General features: G+C 38.5%; 1 protein-coding gene across 1 annotated transcript in view; it reads left to right on the plus strand.

Moving 5' to 3' along the window:
• Window positions 1-22,072, plus strand: part of LOC135462219 (leucine-rich repeat serine/threonine-protein kinase 1-like) — a 53,454-nt gene extending 31,382 nt beyond the window's left edge. Inside the window, exons 21-34 of the mRNA XM_064739637.1 lie at window positions 426-568; window positions 2,455-2,656; window positions 3,876-3,980; window positions 4,422-4,520; window positions 5,761-6,012; window positions 6,584-6,829; window positions 7,147-7,278; window positions 8,318-8,531; window positions 9,654-9,817; window positions 10,891-10,982; window positions 11,269-11,511; window positions 12,495-12,886; window positions 15,583-15,705; window positions 17,720-22,072. Of these exons, the coding sequence (XP_064595707.1) occupies window positions 426-568; window positions 2,455-2,656; window positions 3,876-3,980; window positions 4,422-4,520; window positions 5,761-6,012; window positions 6,584-6,829; window positions 7,147-7,278; window positions 8,318-8,531; window positions 9,654-9,817; window positions 10,891-10,982; window positions 11,269-11,511; window positions 12,495-12,886; window positions 15,583-15,705; window positions 17,720-18,147 (2,835 nt within the window). The 3' untranslated portion in view covers window positions 18,148-22,072. The remainder of the gene's footprint in view (window positions 1-425; window positions 569-2,454; window positions 2,657-3,875; window positions 3,981-4,421; window positions 4,521-5,760; window positions 6,013-6,583; window positions 6,830-7,146; window positions 7,279-8,317; window positions 8,532-9,653; window positions 9,818-10,890; window positions 10,983-11,268; window positions 11,512-12,494; window positions 12,887-15,582; window positions 15,706-17,719) is intronic.
• Window positions 22,073-22,417: the final 345 nt, after the last annotated feature.

Consider the following 22,417-nt stretch of genomic DNA (forward strand, 5'->3'; position numbering starts at 1 on the left):
TATTTATTTGTAGACACAACATTATATCAGCCAACATGTCCTACAGTTTACATCATTTTACAAACAACTGTACATGGTCTAAAATTTGTCCATAGATAACTCATTTTGTGTGATTTTGAAAGCTCTGTTAATGTAAGACTGGTGTTTTCATTTATTTTGCTTGATTGATATGTCATGCTGTACTCCAAAATATTAAGCGTATATGATGATGGCAGTCATTATGGTGGGTGGAAGCCATCTGTAAGTTGCTGGTAAACCTTTTGATGTATGATTCGAGAGGTATAGTGTAAGTTTCAATGCAAAAAGTAATATTTTATGACCTTTCTTTGCTTCCACAATTGCATTGTAGCAATTTTGTACAGAATGGTTGGTTTGATGTGACCTTGACTTGTTATAATGTGGTATGAATGTATTGGTTAAACCAGAAGGAGGGTTTGGAGTGGAGTGTTGTGGAGGGGACACAAGAGGATGTGGAAAGCACCTGGTCTCTCAGGGTAGACAGCATCCGGCCAAAGGGGAGGTCTGCCAGTCTGAACACTTACCTGGATGAAATGAGGCAAACATCCAGGTCAGGTCATACTGTTGTTGATAAACTTCTTGATTTCTTTACATATTGTGTCATTGTACTTGTCCACAACATTGCCAGTGTTCTTGGCCACAGGATGGCCAGTGTGCTTGGCCACAGCATCATTGCCAGTGTACTTGTCCACAACATTGCCAGTGTGCTTGGCCACTGCATTGCCAGTCGTTCTTGGCCACAACATTGCCTGTGTGCTTGGCTACAGCATCATTGCCAGTGTACTTGTCCACAACATTGCCTGTGTGCTTGGCCACAGTGTTGCCAGTGTTCTTGGCCACAGCATTGCCAATATGCTTGGCCACAGTGTTGCCAGTGTGCTTGGCCACGGCATTGGCAGTGTACTTGGCCACAGCATTGCATGTAATATACATGTACATGCAAGTTGTGCGGTTGGAAAATTTAGTAGCAAAGAAAAAATATTAAACAAATAATGATAATTATATATTATAATACTTTAAAGGAATCAAGGATTTTTATTTTTCAATTCATAGTAATGTAAAACATGTAGCATGTATGTCATGGTCTTATCTGAGAAACATTTACCTTCTATTTTTGTTCTTGCTCAACACAGCATATTGACATTCATTGTCCTCAGGTCAACCTTGAAATCAAAAGTGTGTGTTGCCACCATTTTTGTACATTTCGAGTAATTAGGGTAACCCCCACTTATAGGCTTTTAGAAATCGGACCAGGATTTTCCCACCACAGTTTGAAAAGAAATTTATCATTTGATACCCTTGTGTGGAAATTGGTTATACTTTTTGAGTAATATGGATAAAAATATGGATTTTTCAGGCATTGGCACTTACATTTTGGCTTCAAAGCAAAGCCATTATTTTGGAGTTCTTGGTTGCGATCATGATGACGTCATTATGTCATCTGTGTTTACAAACTGTCAAAAATGTCTCTTGTGACCAATCAGAGTCTCCTAATTTGGTTCTCTGCTCCACCCACACCATGTGGAAATCTATAAATAGTCCGATTGTTCAGCGTCTGTAGATGGCCTTGGAATCTGCCAAGAGTAAACATCAAGCTACTGATAAGCTTCCTAAGTAAATAGATATTTTATTAAGAGTGGGAAAATTCTTGTACGGTGAATTGGGAAACAGTCCCAGTGTCTGGAATAGGTATTTGTGATCCAGTTTATGAACTCAGAGACAGTTGAAGCCTCGTGGGAACCAGTCCCATGAAGCCGGGAATACAGTGTCAAAAATCTGGGAATCTTTCCCAATCCCAAAGTTCTGGGACTCTTCAGTTTCACGAAAATCTGAGAATCCAGGACCAGTCTCGTGCAAGTGGAAATTATCCGAGATAACAACAGTGGACAACAGAGATTATATATCAGAATATATCAACTGAAATTTGGTACCATAATTTGAGACAACAGTCTCATGAGACTTTCTGTGCCATGTATTATGTTTATCTGGACTCTTCCCATACAACACTTAAACGGTACAGTAAATGTGTCAACTACTCGTTCCTCCCTCGTCATAATAAATATTCATCATCTGATTCACTGACAATCTGCTGTTGGAGAACTTTCATTTCGTATAAGAATCTCGAATCTCATGTACAAGTAATACTGGATTACGAGCCAATTTCAGGAAATGTTATGAAATCGAATCCAAATAGTAGCGTCGTCTCCAAGTTCAGGGGGAGAAAATCCTGATTGGTTTCTTCATGTAACAAGCTTCGCTCTGCACGTTAAATATTGAACAGGATTTAAAGTGAGTGAATGGTGTCACACTCATAGGTACCTGTATATTTGAGGAGAAGACATCATAAGAAACGAAAGCACATAAGACAAATACAATAATAGAACCGCTACAGTACTATTCTTTTGTTAATAATTGCGGCAATTTGTTTCCTCACAGAACTCCTGGAGCTGATGAGGCGTACTGCAGGACGGACCCTCAGCTGAGGTTGAACTGCGTCTACACCTTCATGGTGGAGGAGTATATCCTGGCTGCTAAGCGGGGTAAACACATCAGCTGTCCTCAGCACGGAGCCGTGTCCCCGCTGTTAGTCATAGGGCCACTTCAGAGCCCTGTACAGTTCCATCTGGCCCCAGACCTGGTATGTCGCTGGTGACATGTTTACAAGTGTTTACCTTTTAAATATGCTCCATCAGTAATGTTAGTGTACAGGTGTTGTTGTATACTACCACTCATAAGACTTACTTCAAAATTCTTGGCACTGATATTCTTGAGTGTGGCGGAAAACGCCACTATGCGGTAAATAATAAATATAATAACTGTGTGCTAACTATATGGAGATAGCATGATCATAAATTTTCAATTTGATATCATCTGATATTGTTGTTCTGTAAATGATTTATTTTTAAGACTTATTTGATCCGAAAATGGCTGAAGGCACACTTTTTCCTGCACCTCCATAACTAAACAACATCCATAGCCTGTATTAAAATGTTAGATATATATGTATATATATATTTGAAATTGAACTGGTCATTTCAGAATGATATGATGTACATTTCATCAAGTATGGTGAATGACTTAATATTTTGCCCATGACTAGATTTGTACATATTGCCTGAGTTCTTGGAACTGGTTTTTTTTTTTTGGAAGGTAGTATGATATCCGAGTGAAAAATCTGAAGTTTCTGCTCCAAAAGTGGTTTTATAAGACTTTATTGGCATCTAATGATATCTAAATTTTAGGTCATGTACGTACTGTTTTTGACAACCCAACTCCCCCCTGAACCTTGATGATTGGGTGCAGTTATTTAAAGCAACACAACTGTGAAGTTTGCATTTTTATTTTGCTTTTTCAACCATTGCAGTTCCCACAATGTGGCTGTAATATGTGGAGAAGCAGTGTTAAGATATAATCATTCATTCCACAGTTACAGTTGCCACAATATGGCTGTAATATGTGGAGAAGCAGTGTTAAGATATAATCATTTATTCCACAGTTACAGTTGCCACAGTGTGGCTGTAATATGTGGAGAAGCAGTGTTAAGACATAATCATTCATATCACAATTACAGTTGCCACAATATGGCTGTAATATGTGGAGAAGCAGTGTTAAGATATAATCATTTATTCCACAATTACAGTTGCCACAGTGTGGCTGTAATATGTGGAGAAGCAGTGTTAAGACATAATCATGTATTCAACTATTACAGTCCCATTTTGTCCTTGATGCAGTTCCATTTGATCATACCTGTACATTAATTGCCTGTATAATTACCAATTTAACCATATTTGTCATAATAAACAAATACATGGACATTTGTTTTCTTATTTAACCAGCATTGTTTTGTCTTGGTCCAGGTGTTCGCAGACCTTCCTGAGGAGTTGTTAATCAGGGAAGACAGGTTACATGTGGGAGCATATCTGGGTCACGGAGCATTTGGCTTTGTCTTCGCTGGAGAACTGGTAAGTTTGTACACGCCCAATGATGATTAAGGCATTGTTCACAGGATTTACACCACTGGATATGCCCTAATATTACAAGGAAACCACAGACATTCATGTAGCTGACAGGATGAAAGAAGCAAGAAAAACAAACAGCTAGGGCTCAGGGCAGATTCCTGGTGGGGGCTTTAGGGATTGAATTTTAGAGGTCTGGCAGCAAGCTGCGGATGGCCATGAGTTTCCCCTGGACTCTGCCCTCTTACACCCCTTCATAATGCTGGCCGTCGTCGTATAAGTGAAGTACTCTTGATTACGGTTTAAAACACCATACAAATAAATAAATCTAAACAATAATGCCTGGGGTATTCTGGACATTAAAGCCAGTCTACTTTAGTAAATTGAGGAAAAATGAAATTTATATATTTATAAACAAATTTGATTTGTGTTTTGTCTGAATTCCAGAACCAGGGTGAGTTAGACGAGGCGGATGTGGCAGTTAAGATGTTAGAACCATATGATTCAGGCTTAGAGTTGGATGAGGAACTCAGCAGAAGGCTTCAGGTGAGTGCAAAATGCATGTACATTGTACCTAGTATTTATGTGATACAGGACATTTCTGGCCTGATACATGTAGTTCAGCATGCTAGTACAGCACAGTGACTCAGGAGCCTGACCATTAAACAAACTTAGTAAGTGTTTTAAAGTAAACAGTGCATCAAAAGTAAGTTCCCCCCAAAACTGTGTTTGATATTCACCAAGATATTTGCCCAATTGTTGGGAAATTTTGTACATAGCATTTCAGTAATGAAGTCATGTCAAGTCAATCAAGTGTGGCAAGGATTACCCTGTAGATATAGATGTGCTCCACTGAGCACGTGTAAATACATTATCAGTCGGATTTTGAAAATTTTACAAACAGCTTCAAAATGGCAATGGATTTCTTTTTATGGGCGAAGATGTTCATCCACATCGTGTCAGAGTGATAAATGACTTCTTTGAACATGAAGGCCTTGAGCACATGCAATGGCCTGCCAATTCCCATTGAACATTTGTGTGAGCAGTTGAAACAAGCTGTGTATTGCTGTGTTACGATGGTGTCCTATCTGGATGACGGTAGACATCTGCGTCCTCAAAATCATTAACACCATGCGAGCTTGCTGTCTCAGTGCGATGTAAAAGCGTGCTGATTATACCAGGTTTTAACCTTATCTGGTCGTTGATGTAGTGAAAATTATCTTCAGTCTGTTTAATAAAATTACAAAATCATCAGAAGGAATTAAAAAATGATTTTGTGTAATTGTAAACAGGTTTGGAATGAATCAACCTAGCGACTATATGACCTTATGATTTATTATAGTAGAAAGTGCTTCGAGCATTATTGAGCATTTTCTACTTTCATGCTTCCTGATTGTTTTTTTTTCCTGCGGTTGGTTTTCTGCATAGTCAAGGCTGGCACTCTGTTTGGTTTACTCTGTGTTAGGGATTTGAACCATCGATGTCTGGATTTTGAGGCTGCACATCTACCATTATACTAAAGGGAAGCCGGGAGATAGCACTTACTGTATTTCACCAAAAGTATGGCCTGTGAACATAAAGGCTAACTTTTTCTGATATTAAGAAAGTAATCAAAGTTCACAAAAATCTTTTTAAGTGACCCTAGTTAATAAGGTGGATGAAAGAATATGAATCAGGCAGAATGCATCACTGAAAGAAGTACTGAATGCAGTACTAGTATCACACCGTGTTACATTTAGCTTTTCACCTGACATCTATCACATACATGATACTTCACAACTTGTAGAACCAGAAGCGGCGTTGGCAAGAAGACCCCATGCAGCAGTGCACAGAGGCCTACCTCATGGCTCGTCAGGAACTCAGTATCCTTCAAGTAACACAACACGAACACATCATTCCATTTATGGGCATTGCTCTCTCCCCGCTGAGCCTGGTTTTAGCCCTGGCCCCCATGGGCTCCCTGGATAAGCTGCTGAGGAAGAGCCTGAAGGCACAGGAGAGACTCCCTATACATGTCATAACACATGTGGCCTACCAGGTCAGTCAAATCATTCTTAATGTTACTGTTATATTTGTCATATTGGCCCCCTTTTGTGTTTTTTGTGTCAACACTCTGTTTGAAGAATATAATTTAAGAAGAACATAAAAATTAAAAAAAGGATGATCCTATGTATTTTGATCATCAGCCCGAGCATAATCAGTCTTAGCATCGTCTGATATTCACTCTGCCATGAGGGGCAAGTACTGAGGTTCCAAAATTCTTTTTTGACTGGAAGTATTATTAAGTTTGGTATGATATTATGGAATTTCTGTGAAACAGCCATTAGAAAAGACATGGTTGATATTTGTAGTTGTGCATTGGTAGAAATATGATCTTTCTTAACAGGTCACATCATAAAAATTTGAAAAATAGTTTTATGACATTGTGAATATTTCTTGGAATGTTGAGCCATCTTTTGTGAGGATTTATTTTTTGTGGATTTAAAATCTTGACAGGTCATTCCCTATTTGATCAAAATGAAATGACATAAAACACAAATTAAATAGGTAAATCTAGATATCCATGTAGGTAACTGGATACTGATACTGTCTATGTCTGTATATTATAGGTTGCTTCAGCACTGAAATATCTGCATTCCCAGAAAATCATCTACAGAGATTTGAAGTCAGAAAACGTCCTTGTCTTCTCATTCCCCACCGATGAGATACCAGATGATCACATTGTCGTGAAACTCTCAGACTATGGCATAAGTCGCTCAATCCATGCCTCAGGGGCTAAGGGCTTTGGTGGCACCCCACCCTTCATTGCCCCCGAAGTGATCCAACAAGGGGGTAAGACGACATACTCAGAGAAGGTAAGGAACTAATGCCCTTGCGTAAAGGCCTGTCACCGAAAGGTTGACTGTGCTTGGCAAAAAGTTGCATCCAAGACCCGGTTTCCTCTCACCATAATGCTGGCTGATGTTGTATAAGTGAAATATTCTTGAGTAAGGTGTAAAACACCAGTGAAATCTATAATAATGAGGAATGATAGTCAAGAATTCAGGAATGTGGACTCGGGGTTACATGTACATGTATATTCCTGTGGACATCTTCCTCATAAAACCGGTTGGAATTTTGTCGTATTTGTATAATATACTATTTACTAACTTTATGATTTTTAATTATCCAGGTAGACTGTTTCTCCTTTGGAATGTTCCTGTATGAACTGCTTACCTGTGAGATGCCATTTTGTGGTCACCCTATGATCATCAACATTAACCTCCATGTTTTCCAAGGTGGACGGCCAAACATTTCACCAGAGGTACCCAAACATAGAGAGTAAAACCTCAAAACGCCTTTGTTAGATTGACAGAATTCTCAGAATGGGGCAGAATGAGTAACTTTATCATGGATGAAATTTGAAGCCAAATACTGTAGCTCAGCAGAAACCACAGTACTAGACAACCTTTATGACATATAAATCTTGCTGTTGTCAAGTGTACATGTAGTGAATATATGCAAAGTGTCGTAGTCATAAAATAATACATAACAGGTTTGCTTGTACTGTATTTTCTGAATGATTGAAGAAAATCAGTATTATAAATCCGTGGCAAATGATGTAGCGATTTTTTTCATGCGGATGAAAAATGACCTGTCTCATTAATTGAACAATATTTTACCCTCTCAAATATTGGTTTGGCACATCTGTGATATCACAGTCACATCATGACCATCTTTTAGAATGCAAGTGGACATGCTGAACTGAACTGTCCAAAAATTGTAGGTTTACTTCCTACAATTTTGGCACAACTCCTCCCCCCCCTTCCCCCCGTCTAGAGTGATCAAATACATACATTAGAATTGTCGGGCCAACTTATTTCATTGTATGGATGTGTGCATTGTACTGCAATGCATTGTACTGCCATGCACTCAAACTCAAACATTGTACTGCAGTGCACTCAAACTCAAACATTGTACTGCAATGCACTCAAACTCAAACATTTTACTGCAATGCACTCAAACTCAAACATTGTACTGCAATGCACTCAAACTCAAACATTGTACTGCAATGCACTCAAATTTAAAATCAAACATTGTACTGCAATGCACTCAAACTCAAGCATTGTATTGCAATGCACTCAAACTCAAACATTGTACTGCAATGCACTCAGACTCAAATGCAAATTTGTAACATGACAAAAAAACAGGAGAATAGTGAAATTATACGAAGGAAGGAGATGGCTGACAAACAGAGAAACTTATAGAGATTCTTGTCACGACTGATAATCTATTCAGTAACACAAAGCTTACCTTGACACTCGAGATATTTTTGTTTTCATGAGGAGAATTTTATCTTTCAGATTACCAGGTACCCTGCCTACATGTTGGACCTGATGACCAGTTGTTGGGCGCAGGAAGCGAAGAACAGACCAAGTTCTGAGGAAATAGTGGACATCGTGGGTTCTCCGGAGTTCAGTCATATGGCTGACGCTGTGAACCTGGAAGGCAATGTGGCAGTAAGTGCTGCCTGCTCTCTTCAGCTTCCAGCCAGAGTTTTCCCTGAAGACTTCTCAGGTAATAACCATAGAAACAGTTCCCATAGAAACAGCGTATGCAGTTTCCATAGGAATAGGCCGCTCCTTGACTTTGCTAGATGTAAACTTTAGATACTGGATTCCCCTGTGGCTTTATGTTATGTGTATGAAAGCACTTACGAATATGGTGACACTAATGAGTATGATAGCACTAATAAATAGGGTGACACAAATGAGTATGGTAGCACTAAGGAATAAGGTGACACTGAATATTGCGACACTTTGAATAGTGTGAGACTTCATGTATTACCAAGTACAGTATCTTTCATTACCACCCTTTTGTCCTATGTAATTGAGTCTGTCAGCAACCCGCGGATGGTCGTGGGTTTCCGCCAGGCTCCGCCTGGTTTCCTCCCACCATAATGCTGACCGCCTTCGTATATGTGAAATATTTTTAAGTATGGCGTAAAACACCAATCATAAATAAATCAAATAAATCCAATGTAATTTACAATATTAGCATTGTTCTGCTGTTATTTCAACATTTTTGAAATAGAGTCTCCTATTCATTGGTCAACATTTACATTATATTTGATTAATTCCTTGTGTTTTGGCATTTGACAAGTGTCTTTGGTTTTACCCTTCAATTGAATTTAGTGGGTTTATAGCGTGATATTTGCCTTGAGTAAGTTGTTCTCTTAAGGCACTTGTTAAATAAATGTAAGGTGACGTACAAATCTGTGGTCATCAGACCTTAATCCTGCCGTCTATGTACAGAAATGCAGTTTCGAGTTACGTCATTACGATAACAGAGTGACATCATAGTGCACTATTACATCATCACTTACAGCACAGTGGTACTACTTGTCTATGTTTTATCATGACATGTTTAGTGTTTAGATCAATATACCAGCAGAATATCATTATTTTTACAATAAAACCACTCAAAAACTTAATTCAGCAGATCCATCCAATTCTTTTTTACTTAGTTTTCTGCATTCTTTATAATGTCGTATCCCGAAACCTGCGTGTTGCTTTGCGGCAATATCCTCCCTTCTATCCTAAGTATTATTTTTTTTTAGACACATACCCTGTGCTGGCTGAGGTGTTGTGTTGTCGTACCCCTGGGAAACAGTTAAATTTTATTTGTTTCTATTTCCAGAGAGCTTCGGATCTATTGGCACCGATGGAAGTTACAGTGGTTCGAAAAATGACTTGAACCAGCTGTGGCTTATTACCAGAACAAAGCTGAAAGGTGCAGGTGGGACTGAATGCAGCAACCTTGAAATCTTCACGTATCAGCATAATAGATGTGAAGAGAGTCAGGTAAGCCATTTAAGGGCAATGTCAGAAAACACCTTTGCTGAAATATAATGCAGTATGGCTAGTGACTTATCTTGAGTTTAAATATTTGAATGAATTTTGATTGGTTTGATTTGATACCAAACTGATTTAGACTGTAGCCATTGGATATGTTAATAGCCTGAGAAATTGAGGCATGTGTGAAAGACTCTGGTAATAAGCCATCAGTATGCACCTTTATGCTTGTGCAAAATGATTCTTACCGTATAGACACAGGAACGCACTTACGAAAGATTTATTCCTTTGCTACAACACTGCAGACTTCGGCTGGAGACCATGCAAGATTGCCCTTATTTCTGTTTTTTCTGTTGAAAATATGCACAAGCCAAACGTAAATTTTAGATATCATAAAGATTTAAATAAATTGCGCAAAAAAATTCAATGAATCCTGTGGGTCAGCTGAAGTTTACCATATACTGTAATTCTTTAACCTTTTCGCATGTTTGCAAAGTGTTTATTCAAGCATGTTCTGAAGACATTTTTGTGTGCTGACTGATAAAGTTATAATTTTTGTAAAGCCCTGAAATTGGCCTATCCAACCAATATAGTTTTTTTCTCCAAAATCAGATTTAAAATGTGGATAAATTGCACAATAAGTTGCTCTTTCGTATGCAAAAACATTGAGGAATTAGGTATAGGGTGACTTACTGCTGTGCATGTCCCCTAAAAGCCGAATATGTTGTGCACCCTCAAAGTTGTTATGTGGATTGTCTGCATATTATAAAGCAGGATACTCCATCTTGTTATGGGGCCTCCGTGCCTCAGTCGGTTAAAGCGCTAGCGCAGCGTAATGACCCAGGAGCCTCTCACCAATGCGGTCGCTATGAGTTCAAATCCAGCTCATGCTGGCTTCCTCTCCGGCCGTACGTGAGGAGGTCTGTCAGCAACCTGCGGATGGTCGTGGGTTTCCCCCGGGCTGTGCCCGGTTTCCACCCACCATAATGCTGGCCACCGTCGTATAATTGAAATATTCTTGAGTACGCCGTAAAACACCAATCAAAAAAAAAAAAAAAAAAAATCCATCATGTTATTTTCAGGTGGTGAGGCTGAACTGTGTGATCACAACTATGGCAGTGGTTAACTCCCTTGTCTGGTGTGTAGACAGCAGAGCTTATGTCCATATTTACTGGTAAGTACTTTTAAATGGAAAATGTCATGGTTACAGCAATACTAAAAGCAGAATAGTTGTAAGTAATACTTGTGTGGCATTTCAGATTAAATTTGAGATAATATAAAATTTTATGATTAGCATTGATGGATTAGTCAAGAAACCAATGATTTAGTTCATAAAATGTAATTTGTTCTTGTGTTCAGTGAACTATTGTTTTCGGAAGATTTAATTTATTTAATGCGATATAAACGTCACTTAATATGATAGATGTATTAAAGGATTTTATTGATGTCATTGATTTCAGCCCAGAAACTTTACAGAAGATATGCCAGTTTGAGTTGTCTCCCTTTAAAGAGCCTTCCAATGCTGTGGCAGTTTTACATGCGGCACTACGTAGTGATGTCATCATTGCCCTGTCTAATGGCCATCTTCTGGTCTACCCTGACCAGTTTCCACTCAGCTACTCTGAGTTTCTGCCACAAAAGGAGGACATTTTCTGCAACGGTCGTCGCATTCATTGTGCAGTGCTGGTGCACACAGGAGACAAGTGGGTGACTTTCACATTTGAAGAGAAAAATTTATTTTTCACTATTTTGCTAGCTCGGTCTTGTTAGTAGTGTGCCTCTTCACTACTTATGCCATAAAATATTCCAGAAATCATTTGGTGTCTTCAGCATGATGTTTTAGTGAGGCGGCACTAATATCAGATTTCCAATCCTAATGTTAAAATTAAGAAATTTGATTTGATCAGTTATACTTCTCGAATGTTGTTAAAGGTACCTTTGAGTTAGATAAGTTAGATATTTGAATTACCTCATGAGGGAGGTAAAAATACTTTGCCATTCTGGAATATTAAAGAAGGAATAATGTACACTTACAAACTTTTAGATTGGATTTAAATGTATTTATTTATAAATTTTATAGGTGTTTTACGCTGTTCTCAAAAGTATTTCCCTTACATGATGGGGGAGGTTGGTTTTAAAAAAGTTAAAAAAGTATTTGAGAAGGAGATACTCATAGTGCTGCCTAAGTGAAATCCCATGCCATTAACACCAGTCATAAACTAGTCACATTTTACTAAAACTGGACTGACCAGTACATGACTTATCTCTGATGTGTGCCAATTTTAATGCATTATTAGTGACCATACTGATAATTGAATATGGTCTCCCACTTTAATACAAGTGTGGTAATTGTTAGATTGAATGAAATTTAATATTTCCTCTCTCTGATTTTGAGATAACTGTATATAGGCTTGGTTGGTGTGCCTGGCCTTTACACAAGGTATGCTTACAATTTTATCAGTCCATAATAGTGATAACATAATACTTTACTGTATTTCACCTTAAGTTTGGCATGAAAAAAAAATTAATAATGCTCCCCAGTGGCTACACTTCAAGGTAGATGAATAAATCAAGATTCATCGAGCTGTGTCCATTGAAAAATGTTAAACTTTTTAGAAGTACACATGTTTCTGTGGCTGATGAATTAACATAAATGTGTGATGAAATGAAACGTGTGCTGTTGTAGTAACTATGAGGTATGGGCCGGCCAGGAGCATGGGAAGATTGTCATCCAGACAATGGGCAGCCACAAAGCCCCTGTAGAGATCTCAGCTGTCAAGCCAGAAGATCCTAACATCAGCACACTGTTTCTGGTCACTGATACTGTCCAGACAGATAATAACTATGTGAACTCCAGCGTTTGGGCATATAACTACCCAGGTAATTCACATGAAGTTGATATAAGTGCCCATAGAAACTCAGGCATTTGGGCATATAACTACCCAGGTAATTCACTTGAAGTTGATATAAGTGCCCATAGAAACTCAGGCATTTGGGCATATAACTACCCAGGTAATTCACATGAAGTTGATATAAGTGCCCATAGAAACTCAGGCATTTGGTCATATGATTACCTAGGTAAGTCACCCAAAGTTAATAGGGCCCATCGAAACTCCAGCATTTGGACCTAAAACTTTCTTAGGTAAGTCCCACAAAAGTGAAAAGCACCCATGGAAACTCCAGCATTTGAACTTAAAACTTGCCCTGGTAAGTCACACAAAGTTAATACTGCCCATATAAACTTCAGCATTTGGACATCCAGGTAATTCACACAAAGTTAATACGGCACATATAAACTTCAGCATTTGGACATCCAGGTAATTCACACAAAGTTAATACGGCACATATAAACTTCAGCATTTGGACATCCAGGTAATTCACACAAAGTTAATAGGGTCCATAGAAACTTCAGCATTTGGACATCCAGGTAATTCACACAAAGTTAATACGGCACATATAAACTTCAGCATTTGGACATCCAGGTAATTCACACAAAGGTAATAGGGTCCATAGAAACTTCAGCATTTGGACATTCAGGTAATTCACACAAAGTTAATAGGGTCCATATAAACTTCAGCATTTGGACATTCAGGTAATTCACACAAAGGTAATATGGCCCATATAAACTTCAGCATTTGGACATCCAGGTAATTCACACAAAGTTAATATGGCCCATAGAAACTTCAGCATTTGGACATTCAGGTAATTCACACAAAGGTAATAGGGTCCATAGAAACTTCAGCACTTGGACATCCAGGTAATTCACACAGTTAATGGGATCCATAATAACTTAAATTGTAGCATTCTTGAGTAGATTTTAAACCCTGTCATATAATGAAATAAATATAACTCCAGTATTAGAGCATTATTTGACTTTTTGATTTGAATGATGGCAGTGAGGTTTGTAGGTGGAGAGAGCAGGGGTAACCAGCCCCCTCTTGCCAGGAATTGGACAAACCTCCTATAACGCCAAAGCTGTACATAGCAGAACCAGTAAAACAGAAAGAAAGTAAGTCTGAACACTGAAGTCATAATATTAGTCTATATTTCGGTCAAAAAAAGAATACATAGGCTTATATACATGTAGCTGTGTAGGTGTACAATACACGCACATAAAAAGACAAATACAATGCGTGTTAAGTCAGGTGAAGTTGCACCTTAAAGCTATTCTGTCGCTTTCATGTCCACACTGCCGTATCCAGTTAGTATTCTCCAACATTTTAAATAGAGTATGGTTTTCTTCATTTAAAATTATCAGGTTTGATCACATTTCATGGACAAGTGGTAGAATGTTACAGATATGTGTTGTTTTTTTGTGTAATTGTTTGAATGATTTTGTCGTGGAAATAGTCATTAAGTGAATTTTGGCTTTATTCTAGGGGTCAAATTAAGGCTACACTTTTTACAGTAGAAAAATTGTCCATGTTTATGAAGCTCCTCCGAAGCCCCTCCTGTAGGGCTGCTCGGCAGGAAAAGTTTCAGAAGCGCCTCTGAAACCCCTCCTACTGGCTGAAAGGGAGTAGAAAAATTGTCTGAGTTTGGGAAGCACCCCTGAAGCAACACCCCCCCCCCCCCCCCCCACCACACACACACACACACACACACACACACACTACCATACTATGCTGTATGGGAGCGGAAAAATTTTTCAAGTTAGTGAAGTGCCTCAGAAGTCCCCACTGCTCTCAGGCGCTTTTTAAATGCCTGGGCTTCGGCAGTAGTGCTCCAAGCCTGTCGGAAGTGCCTCTGAAGCCCTTGTGGAGTGCCTCTGAAGTCCCCACTGCTCTCAGGTGCTTCAAATGAAGTGCATGGGAAACTTTTTTTAAATGCCTGGGCTTCAGAAGGAGTGCTCTAAGCCTGTCGGAAGTGCCCCTGAAGCCCCTGTGGAGTGCCTCTGAAGTCCCCACTGCTCTCAGGCACTTCAAATGAAGCGCGTGGGAAGTGCTTTTTAAATGCCTGGGCTTTGGAGGGAGTGCTCTAAGCCTGTTGGAAGTGCCTCTGAAGCCCCAGTGAAGTGCCTCTGAAGTCCCCACTGCTCTCAGGCACTTCAAATGAAGTGCATGGGAAGCTTTTTTTAAATGCCTGGGCTTCGGAAGGAGTGCTCTAAGCCTGTCAGAAGTGCCTCTGAAGCCCTTGTGGAGTGCCTATGAAATCCCCACTGCTCTCAGGCACTTCAAATGAAGTGCATGGGAAGCTTTTTTTAAATGCCTGGGCTTCGGAAGGAGTGCTCTAAGCCTGTCAGAAGTGCCTCTGAAGCCCTTGTGGAGTGCCTATGAAGTCCCCACTGCTCTCAGGCACTTCAAATGAAGTGCATGGGAAGCTTTTTTTAAATGCCTGGGCTTCGGAAGGAGTGCTCTAAGCCTGTCAGAAGTGCCTCTGAAGCCCTTGTGGAGTGCCTATGAAGTCCCCACTGCTCTCAGGCACTTCAAATGAAGTGCATGGGAAGCTTTTTTTAAATGCCTGGGCTTCGGAAGTGCTTCTGAAGCCCTTGTGGAGTGCATCTGAAGTAGGGGGGCTTCAGCTGCAGCAGGTGCTCCTTTTCAGGTCGGGTTGTCCTTCACCAGCATGGTATGCTTATCTGTACATGACCTGTAGGAAAGTTTGTCATTAACTTGCCAAAGGTTAATGGTTTACAATGAGCACCCTACATGTAGTTTCGTCTGCCCATGAAACTGAGCACCATCATACAGTGAAAAGCTCTAGAGTGCGGTGATAAATCACAATCAGATAATTTAATTAGATAAATCAAATTTTTCCTGTGGTGCATTTTTCAGGCTCCGTGGTTTACCACTGGACAAGAAGAAGTGTAGATGGAAAGCCTCAAGTTGACGCCATACTGGACTGTTCCCTGCTCTATCCGGACATATGTGTTATGTCCCCTTCCCATAGGCTGGAATGTAAGCCACATTATCACTAATACCCCATCCATATGGCCAGAATTTAATCTGTATCAAATCTGAATTGGTTTAAATTAAAGCCTGTTGTAGAAATGCATGCTTTGACAGGACTATTTGATGAACACAGTTTTAAGCCAGCTCATGAATTTGTCTATAAACACAACCAGGTTTAAACAAGCCCTGATTGGGCATCCAGGGCATGTGTTCCAGTTACCATTCACACAGCACATATAAGCTGTTCTAAGGTGGCTTACAACCACATGGTAGCATGCACAAATAAGCCAGATTAAGCGTGTCTGTTTACCAGATACGGTCAAAATCGAAGTACTGTTTAAACCAGCTTAATTTTTTCCGTGTGAATAGGGTACTACTCATAGTGTTCATTGTACTATTCACGCGAGAAAGTACACGGGGGGAATGTTCTAATGGTACATGTATGTGTAAGAGAGAAACCAGCTTGATAAAACCACCTCTTACACTGAATTTGTGAGAGATCCCGGTCTCCCCTCAGGTTTCTCACCAGTTGTTGGAACCCATAAAAGTGCTTGAATTTTGTTGAAAGGTTCATTTTTAAGACAGTGAAAAAGCCTTGGTTCATCTTGGAATGATTCCTTGAAAATATGTGTAACTTTTAATGTTCTTTACCATATTGCATTACATTTGAAATGGATCAGTAAAAATAAGCTTATAAAATAGTATCTGTGTTAATCTCCACAAATAGTTTACACTTCAACTGGTCCTTGAATGTGCTGAAAAATATAGGATTTTATCTCCTTGAAAGTCCATCAAGGTCCATGAAACACATTTCTTTCCACAGATGGGAATTCCCTGAGGGGCTTTGTGGCAAGAAGTAGTAGTCAATGCCTATTAGGCCGTTCATGTGTTCTTACATGAAGGCCTTCTTTGTAACTATTATGGCTTACATGTACATAGGGAGATCATCCTACCAGTGAATATGTGGTCATTGGGACACCCTGGTTTCCCCCACCCATAAAACTGACCCCAGTTGTACTCACATACAAGTGTCATATCTTTGAGTACAGTTGGGAGGGGTAGATCCAGGATCAATCCTGGGTCGAGTCACGCTTAAGACTTTAAAAGAGGAAGTTGTAACTTCCTCGCTTGGCGTTCAGCATGAAGGGGATAGGGCAACGACTGCTTGACCCGTATCAGTAAAATGGCTTAGGCGGGGCGGCTTACTTGCATTCGGTCTCAGTGAAGCAGCACTAGATAAAAGAGCGGTGGAAACCCGTCCTACAACAAGGAGGTACATTACATACACCCTAAGGATTCGTTCATCGTCATATGACTGAAAAATTGTTGAGCACGACGTTAAACCCCAACCACTCACTCACCCACTCTTTGAGTACAGTGTTTAACACCATCAAACAAGTCAAATAAATCAAATCAGATAAATTCACGCTATAAAATACTTAAACCTGTTGAATCAGCCTTGTAAATTCATCTCATCAAATACTTAAGCCACATAAATGTATACAATAGAAAATGTCATGAAAGCTCCATAATTTCACCTTACTTGGTATGACCTTCATAAAAGTCACAACTCACAAAATGTACCTTTGCCTGGTGGCAGTTAATAAACAGCTTGTAGTGGAAAGAAGGAGCTTTAGAAAAAAATACTCCTCATAACTGTGTTACAAACTAATGCAGACGGGAAATCTGAATATGGTACAAATGATGATGTAGTTATAGTGCGGCATAGTGTTCTGTTTTTTGGTATGAATTATCCTGTCATCAGATGTGAGTTCAAGTCCAGCTCTCGTGCTGGCTTTATCTCCGGTCATATGTGGGAAGGTCTGTCAGGAACCAGGAGATGGTTGTGGGTTCCCCAGGGCATTGCCAAGCTTCCTCCCACTATAATGCTGGCCGCTGTCCTATAAGTGAAATTGTCTTGAGTACGGTGTAAAGCACCCATCAAATAAATAAATTAATGTTGTAAAGCTATGTTTTTTTAAAACTGGTTAAATTTGTAGATTTTTATTTTTTTCTTCAGCTGCCTGGTGTCAGGTGACAGCTATGAACGTCCTTAACGACTATCTGTATGTAGGAACAACTTCAGGCAGTATTATTGTTGCCAACAAGATGTCCATGGAACCACTGCACTGCTTCCGTAGCCATGCCAACAAGGAATTCTATATCAAGTTTCTCATCCCCTTATGCACCGATGAAGAAATAAGTGATGCAGAGAGAGTTGTCTCCCCAGGGCTGATTTCAATTGGCAAAGGATTTCAGAACCTTTTTGAGAAGGTCAGAGAGAGGCGAAGTTTTGGTAATCACATGGACCACAATGCACCAGTACTTCCTCTGGATGAGGTGGTGTTGAAAAATCAAATCAAGGAGTACAAGCCTCGACAAGATAACACTTATCTTCTGACCTGGATAGGAGAGGACTGGGAGGATAGCTTACTTGGTTTTGTGTGATTCTTGCCTACCTTATATTTTTTGGCATGTTTCTCAAATTTAAATTGTAATTCAGTTTTGGAATGCAATTCACAGACCTTAATACTTCCTTTATGGCTATAATTTATGTTTGGTGAGTTAGCTAACACCGTGGCCCCACCTACATGTATAAGTACGTAACGTTTGTTTTTATAGTGTATCGTGTTGCAATTATTTATAAGCCCTTTTCCATTTGTCTTATATTTTATTTTTGTTTTTTCTTTTTTTTAAATTTATTTTCTTTTATATCCTCATTCTTTAAATCTTCTTAATCCTTTCGGATAATCCATGGATGTACCTAATTGTTTTAGTGGAGATAATGTCATTCCATCATTCACTGGGCCCTGTCTAATTTCCTCTATTCCTAGAACTTTATTGTTGAGATTCTTTTCAGACGTACATATAGTAGTCTTTGTTAACTGGTTTTGGAAAACTCAGCGTAATGAGACACTGACAGCAGTAAATAGCATCCATATATTATGTCTAGGTACCCTCATCCCTCAACCTTTCAGTGCGATTTATGCAACTTTTTTTGCCTGATTTTGGAAACGAAACAACATTGGTTGGGTTGGCCAAATACAAGGCTTCATAAAAGAGAATAATTTTATCAGTTTACACAAAGTGATGCCCTCAGAACATGCTTCAATAAACATTTTGCAAACAGTTGAAAAGGTTAAAGAATTACAGCATTTTGCAAGCAACCATTTGGCTCCCATAACCACGCAGCTCATAATCCTTGAGGCAAACTGATGAACCCAGTGACCACATACAAGGCCCATTATTATTCCTTAAGCTAGAAAAATATATGCATGGATATCTAGATTAATGTACTTTTTTCTTCAGACACACATGATCAGTCCAGTATGTTTTTGTATACCTTTGTATAGTTGAACGGAATTCTCAATTACCAAATGGTCATTACCAAAGTTACTCTATTTCACGTAAAGCTTATGTTTTTTCAAGTGGTATGTTTTGCTCAAGTCTGATTGGTCCATCACTTATCACTTTCGATTTTTCTGTGTAATATGATTAATGTCTATGAGGAAAACTCAAGTCTTGGCATCCAAAGTATCATTTAAAGGTCTTCACGTGCATCTGGAAGTGCTTTTGTACACAGCAGACTTTTGATGAAATACAGTGATCTATTAGTTTGTTACATTGATTTTGTTCTTTCTGAGCATTTTTGTGAACTACATGTAACTATGGCATACTTTTATACCTTATAGTAATTTGTGTAAATATTTTTATCTTTCTTTATTTGTACTGTCCACTCTGTCAAGAGCTCTAGTACCTGTTTTGTTGTCTTCCTGTATGGTTTTTTTTCCCTGTTTTGATTTATAGACTGGGGATTCTGTGCTGCATTAAAAGAAATTTAAATCGCTCATCTTTCTGGACAAGGCATGGCAATGGATTTTACAAAGTAGCAGCAACAGTGATAGTTCTAGTAAGGAACAGTTTATAAAGTGTTGGCCAATAGATTACATACATTTACTGACATTTTACAAATTAAAAACATTGATATTGTGGCAAAGTTTACTCTTGTTGGGGAGACTTCTGTATTTAAAAAAAAATGTTTTTTGTAAAGTAAGTTAGGTTGTAAATCTTCCGAAGTATTTTTTTGTTACATCGGGAAAGCGATCTTTATTGTGATTGATAATACATACATTAATGATTTGTCTGTTCAAAAGGTGTGTGATTTACATGTATCGTGATTATGATAGAAGTGTATGCGATACCAAATGCCTAGTGCTTTCAGATACCCGATTTTCTCCTGTTTTTTTAGTTTTGTTTTTGTATTTAATGGAATGTTTGTTGGTACTTATAATGAAAACAAAAAAATATGTAGGCCCTGGACATGCTTGTATCAGATGAATTAGCAATAGGGTTGGGGCTACCCCATTAATTGTGTGCGCTTTGTAAACATTTTCCCCTATACTCCTAACTTGTAGGCCCTACCTGTCTTTGTTTTAGACATGAGGAATTTTAAACAAAAATAGCATAGGCAAAAAATGTTATCTATGTAAATTATGTAAAAATAATAATACTGACATAGGATGTGCAAGTATATATGTGTCTACTTTCGTAAGGCCACATGTTTGTGTTTTGTAGATTGACGCCAAAAGGGGGAAATTCTTCTGTTTATGGAAACATTAAGTTAAAGTATTCTAAAAATTCTGAATTGAACAGTGTGGGAATATTTTGACGGGCTCTTAGTGTAAATGTGTGTGATGGTTGTTTACATGCAGATGTCCAGCCAAAAGGTCAGTATGACCTTGCTCTTCCAGTCAGGGGCAGGTCACTCTATCATACACATGCATAGCTAATCACCTTGGGCAGTTGGCACTATGCCAAGCTTGTCAGCTCAATACACAATAGTTTATCTTGTAAATACTCTAAAAAAAAAGTTGTTTTATCTATTAATAATAATAAGAATAAAAAAAAAACACAAGGCAAGGATAAATGTATGTATAAAAAAAACATACCTTATTATTATATGCGGTTAGGCAAAGAATAAATGTATGTTGTAGCACAGACGTATGACAGCCCACAAGGATTCAGTCAGATGTTTACAATTAGTATGAATCACTTGAAAAATGAATTTGATGTGAAAATTTTATCTACTCACTCTCAAGCCCAGACATATATTGGCAAGCTTACATGAATATACATGCATGTGTACATATATTGTCAAATTATGTCAATACTGGTAGATCATGACATAAAGACATAAATATACATATAAATCTTTAGCTATAAACATATTAAAATTCACAGTCCAAAAGTCACAAATTCATAATTTGTTTTTTATGTTCTCCCTGACAGGCTTTATGACTGCCTGGACTTATAGTGTGTATATGCAGTGTAATTAGCATTAGACATGAACTGCAGTTGGGTGGTACAAAGTCAGCAGTACTGCACTTGGGTGATACAAAGTCAGCAGTACTGCACTTGGGTGGTATGCAGTCAGCTGTAATGTGCAACCTGAATCTTCTATCTTAGCCCTGATAAAAAGCTGATTTATAGGTGTACAGTGCCATGAATATTGTATGAATAAGAGTTTATGTAATCAATACATGCTGATTGATATATTAAAGATGGAAAATACTTGTTAAATATAACAGACAAATAGGTGAATTGGTGATGAAGACTTCATGCATGTGTGTAGCTATTCTTCATAGTCATATTCATGTAAGATGGTGTAAGAACAGTAGAAAATTTATATATAGGGTACACATCAGAGCAATAATACTGTGGCCTGACTTTTCTAAGCTACATGTAACATAACTCACAAGAATTACATGATTTGTGTAACAGCAGGTATAATTTTGGTTTCACACGTTTTGCTACTGTCGTATAAGTCAAATGCTCCTCAGCACAGTGATGGTTCACTGTGATAATTGCATGGGCTTCTCCAACGCAGCATATACTTAGCGTGATATGTTACATTGTTTATTTTATGCAGTAGTGCATCTTTTTTTTTGTTTTTTTTTTTCTTCATATTTTGCCCACCACCCTTGGAAATACAAAAACAAAGGTATCATTCTGCCCGTGGGTCAGATTAACCTCTTAGAGAGATACAGGGCATGATATACATGTTCACATGTAATGGTTTATCAGTTTATCGCATGCATGAGATTTGTCCTCTTTTTGGAGGAATGCCTCTTTATTTATTCCCAAATGTTCAGAATTTACTTCAGAAATGCTAAAAATCTCAAATTATGAGTATGGTGTATAGTTCCGTCTTATTCGTTCCCTTCTCTGTCTCATTCCTGTCCGTGTTCCAGCCTAAGTACATTGACATGCCCATCATGTGTTACAGTTAAGCAGGTGACTTGGAGTGTTAATTGTTATTGTGAGCACAGCATGTGTGTAGGCCTATAGTGTCGTGAAGTAGACCATTATTATGTCAGATTACACAATATTTATGTGTGTATGTATATATATATATATATATATATATATATATATATATATATATATATATATATACACATGCTAGAAGGGTAACCTGTTGAAATCACCTGAGCAGAGATTAGCAGCTTTCAGTTAACACACTGTGATATACAGGTAACTGTACCTTGATTGTGAAGGCTATTTGTATAAGCCAGCTTTGAGTTAGCACTCTCTAATACACTAAAAGGTCTAATATTGACATACGGCCAAAGCCACATAAGAGCTCAGTGACATGGTATTTCCCTGCTGATTTAACTCACACTTGGTTGAGGTGTAAATGAAACTTCACATGGGTGTC

This window comes from Liolophura sinensis, chromosome 1, assembly GCF_032854445.1.
Source record: "Liolophura sinensis isolate JHLJ2023 chromosome 1, CUHK_Ljap_v2, whole genome shotgun sequence".
NCBI lineage: Eukaryota > Metazoa > Mollusca > Polyplacophora > Chitonida > Chitonidae > Liolophura > Liolophura sinensis.